Genomic DNA, 4,060 nt, shown 5'->3' with positions numbered 1-4,060 from the left:
TGGCTAATTTTTAAATTTTTCAAGAGAACAGGGTCTTGCTATGTTTCCCAGGCTAGTCTTGAAATCCTGGCCTCAAGTGATCCTCCTTTCTTGGCCTCTCAAAGTACTGGGATTACAGGCGTGAGACAGTGTACCCAGCCTAGAAGTCTTCTGATTTAGAATACTAAAGTAGTGTTTTGCTGACATGTTTTCTTTGGAACGCTAATCCCTTAAGATGTCAATAGACATCCCATAAGAAAAGGAGGGGGGGCATGGTTATATAAGTTTGGGAAACTCTGGGTATGACAAAAGTAAGCATGTTTATCATGAGGCATTAACATGTTCATGTGTGTTAAGAATCCCCAACAGGGGAGTATTTGCTATAGTATTCCTGAACTATACATGAAAAAGGGCCACTTCCCCGTGTTAATGGGGGGAATACATTAACATCTTGCAGAGCTGGAGTTCCACATGGTTTGAAAAACGGTGCCCAAATTTTCAGAAGAACAACAATCTGGGATTTCTCACAATTAATTACAACACTATGTTACCATGTGTCTTTGTCCCCAACATGGAAGAAGTATTAATTGTTTTAATTCTTATAAGAAAAATATGCTGAAAATTACTCTTGTAAGGCCAAGACATGCCACTCTATCAGAAAAACAGAAAAAGAATGCCATCATCTACGTTTTACAAGCAGCCCAAAACTCTACTCTACTGCTAAGGGTGGGCTTCATATTAGGGGAAAAAGAAACTTTCTCTCTTCAAGTGAGAAAGAAAATTTTTTGTTTTTGTTTTTTAAAACTGTACTGTTAAAGCAGATCAAGGTACTATAACTGATGGTGAAGGACACCAACCCCCAGTGCTCAAGAAAGTACTTATTCTCCAGTGGCTATTGGCCCACTCTGACTACAACTTGTTTCAGAGTGGTATAAAACTATGGCATCAGAAATACTCCAATAGAGACAGGCTAACAAATTAGTCACCATCTACTGTTTTTGTTTGTCTAGTGCCCCTCTTTCCACTGGGGCAGACACAGCACCTCCTCCATCCCACATAGTTCCTAGTGGGACTGTTGGTTATGTGTGCTCACATCCACCCCTACTGCTTGGCTGTAGGATGCTCATGTGAGCCAGGCCTCACTCTCATGGGCCATGGTCCCTTGCCCCTGAGATTGACCTAAAGGGTAGGCACTTGATCCTAGCAGAACAATCCACCTTTTGGATCATGAGTTGCAGGGATGAAGACTTGAGAGGCCAGGGCTTTCTTTCCATCCCTGGGAAGAAAACCTCTTTGTAGCCAGAGAGACAAAGACCAATGTGTTAAGAAAGGCAGGCACAAGCAAAGCCAAAAGGTAGAGAAAGAGAGAGCTCTAATTACTGTTTTTGCAACCTTGAACTGGATTCAGTTGTGTCTGAAACCAATGCTATTTTTAGATGTCCAAGTTAGCTGAGCTCAGTATTTTCCCTTTTTGGCTTAAAATAATTTAAGTTGGATTCTGTCACATATAACTGAAAGAGGAGATAACGCACAAAGATTTTCCATCTCCCTATAAATCTTTAGAGCTTCACAGTAAACCTTGCCATTCTGGAGAAAACTAGACTGAAATAAAGTATATATTCAAAATACTTTTGTATTTATGACAATGTTAGAAAAGAGCATTAGCTAAAAATGTTACAAAAATATTTAAACTATTTTCCCATGCTGGGGAGTGAAGGAGGTAGTAGGGAGAAGGAAGCATTCGAATTAAGCTCTTTAGTACTGGTATTAAGTCTCTACTTGAAGAAGCCATTCACACTAATTAATGGCTGTCAGAGTGTGTTCCAGGGACCACCTGCATCAGAACCACACTCATAAGACCTCTATACAATTTAAGGCATGAATTTAAATGTGAGATGCTTTTATTATTTTAATGAAGCACTGCTGAATTTTAAATAATTTAAAAGGCCATGCAATGCTAAATGATGATTACAAATACTTATTATGAATGTGATACCAGTGACCAATTTCACAGGGATCTAGAATCATATTAGTAATCATATTACTATCGGGCTATGCTTTTCAGAAATAAACAAACATTATGTTGTAGGTATAAGTAGCCACACTGTATAGATGAGGAATTGAGGCTCTGAGAGGTTAAGTAACTTATCTAGGGTCACAATTACTGTTAGTGTGTGAGAATGAGCTTGTTTGCTGAGAAGGGGTACTTACTTGGTTAACTGAAAAGGCTGCATTGTTTCCCACAGTGACCAAAGCTCTTTCAATAATTACAGGATCTTCAGTTGACTCAAGTAGGTAAAGGAGTTTCTGAAGTTGTTCAGCATTTAGGACTTCATCATATGAACCATTGGTTAAGTCTTCTGCATAAGAAGAAAATTATCTAAAATCAATATGAGATTTTAAAATTTAAAAAACATCAAACATATACTCTGATAGCACAGTATTAAGCACTCTATATGTTTTATCTCATTTAATCCTCAAGCAACCCTAGGAAGAAGATACTATTATTTATTATTCTCAATTTACAGATGGGAAATTTAGGCTTATAGACATCAAGAAATTAGCCAGTGGTTACTTGGTATTTGTTTGTTAGTAAAACACTGCATGCCAATACTATATACTTCTAATGCTGACAGCATTTGTTTTCTCTTTTTTAAAAACCAGGACACCTATCCAATGGAACACTTACCTATAGGGCATAGATTAATTAAGGAATAGGATTTGCATTAAGCAGACCTTTTCTGAGCACATCAGATAGGAGAAAAGCTATGGGAGTAAGCCAATCCTGTTCCAGTATGGCATTTTTGTTTGGTTTATAGGAACAAGGCAAGATGACTGGGATGCTAGAATAACAGTTTTGCTGGTGGTGATGACAAAAGAAAAGGCATCATTTTGAGTAAGAGCTAGAATAGCCAAATGTTGGATCTGCTCAATGATTTTTAGAATTTATAGTTCTACCTTTAAAAAAAAATTCTCTTTCTAGAAATCACCACTAGAAAAATAGAAACTTTTTTTTTTTTTGGGCCATTTTCTGTAGAAAAGTACAGAAACCATTTTTATAACACACTGCGGGGCAGGAAGGAGAGGTTATACAACAATGGGGTGCTATGTGGTCTCACATTTGTGCTTTTTCTATTTAAAAATATATGTAAAATTGTTAAAGGTGGTTATCTTTGGGTATTGGGATTATGAATGACTTTTTTTTTTTTTCTGAGACAGAGTCTCTCGCTCTTTTGCCCGTGCTAGAGTGCAGTGGCTTCATCAGAGCTCACTGCAACCTCAAACTCCTGGGCTCAGGCGATCCTCCTGCCTCAGCCTCCCGAGTAGCTGGGACTACAGGCAGCTAATTTTTAAAAATTTTTTGTAGAGACAGGGTCTTGCTTTGTTTCTCAGGCTGGTCTTGAACTCCTGCACTCAAGCAATCCTCCAGTCTCAATCTCCCAATGTGCTGAGATTATATGCGTGAGCCATTGCACCTGGTATGAATGACTTTTATTTTCTACCCCATGCTCATAAGTACTAGTTTTTTTTTTTTTTTTGCAATAAACATGTAACTAAAATAACTATATTGCTTAAAGAGGAATCACAACAAAATGTGAGGGAAAGGGACAAATATAGATTATGGGAAACAGTAAGTGATATGATATCCTGAAGAAGTCAAATAAGAAATCTGTTAAGAAAACCTAAAAGCTAAAAAGCCAGCAGATTCTCACTATCAAGTCTTATGATCAGGACCCTGCTTTTACTCCTGAATCTATTACTGCTCTTATTTATATGTTTCAAAACGGAGTTTCACCCAAAGAACACTTGATAAGGGAAAGTGATAAAAACACAGCTTTGTAGAATGGAGAGAATTTAGGGCTCACCTAAACCTCTTATTTTACACATGAAGAAACTTTAGTGAGGATCATTTAAGGCTTTGCCTAAAGTCACAGAGGTAGCTAGTAGCAGAAACCAGAGAAATGAAAATACAAAGTTGCAGGAAAGTCACTTAACATCTTTTTTGGGTTTCAATTTTCTCATCAGTAAATAAAATGGTTGGTTGACTACTATAACTGGCTCCAAAGGTTCTTATACAGCC

The 4,060-nt window shown here is 37.5% G+C and overlaps 1 protein-coding gene across 1 annotated transcript in view; it reads right to left on the bottom strand.

Annotated features, from left to right (window-relative positions):
* Nucleotides 1-4,060, bottom strand: part of ARMC10 (armadillo repeat containing 10) — a 21,894-nt gene that overhangs the window by 12,996 nt on the left and 4,838 nt on the right. The window contains exon 2 of the mRNA XM_012650305.1: nucleotides 2,191-2,339. Within this exon, the coding sequence (XP_012505759.1) occupies nucleotides 2,191-2,339 (149 nt within the window). The remainder of the gene's footprint in view (nucleotides 1-2,190; nucleotides 2,340-4,060) is intronic.

The sequence above is a fragment of the Propithecus coquereli genome, unplaced genomic scaffold (assembly GCF_000956105.1).
Source record: "Propithecus coquereli isolate 6110/MARCELLA unplaced genomic scaffold, Pcoq_1.0 Scaffold32, whole genome shotgun sequence".
Lineage (NCBI taxonomy): Eukaryota > Metazoa > Chordata > Mammalia > Primates > Indriidae > Propithecus > Propithecus coquereli.
This window is presented reverse-complemented; position numbering and strand designations above follow the sequence as displayed.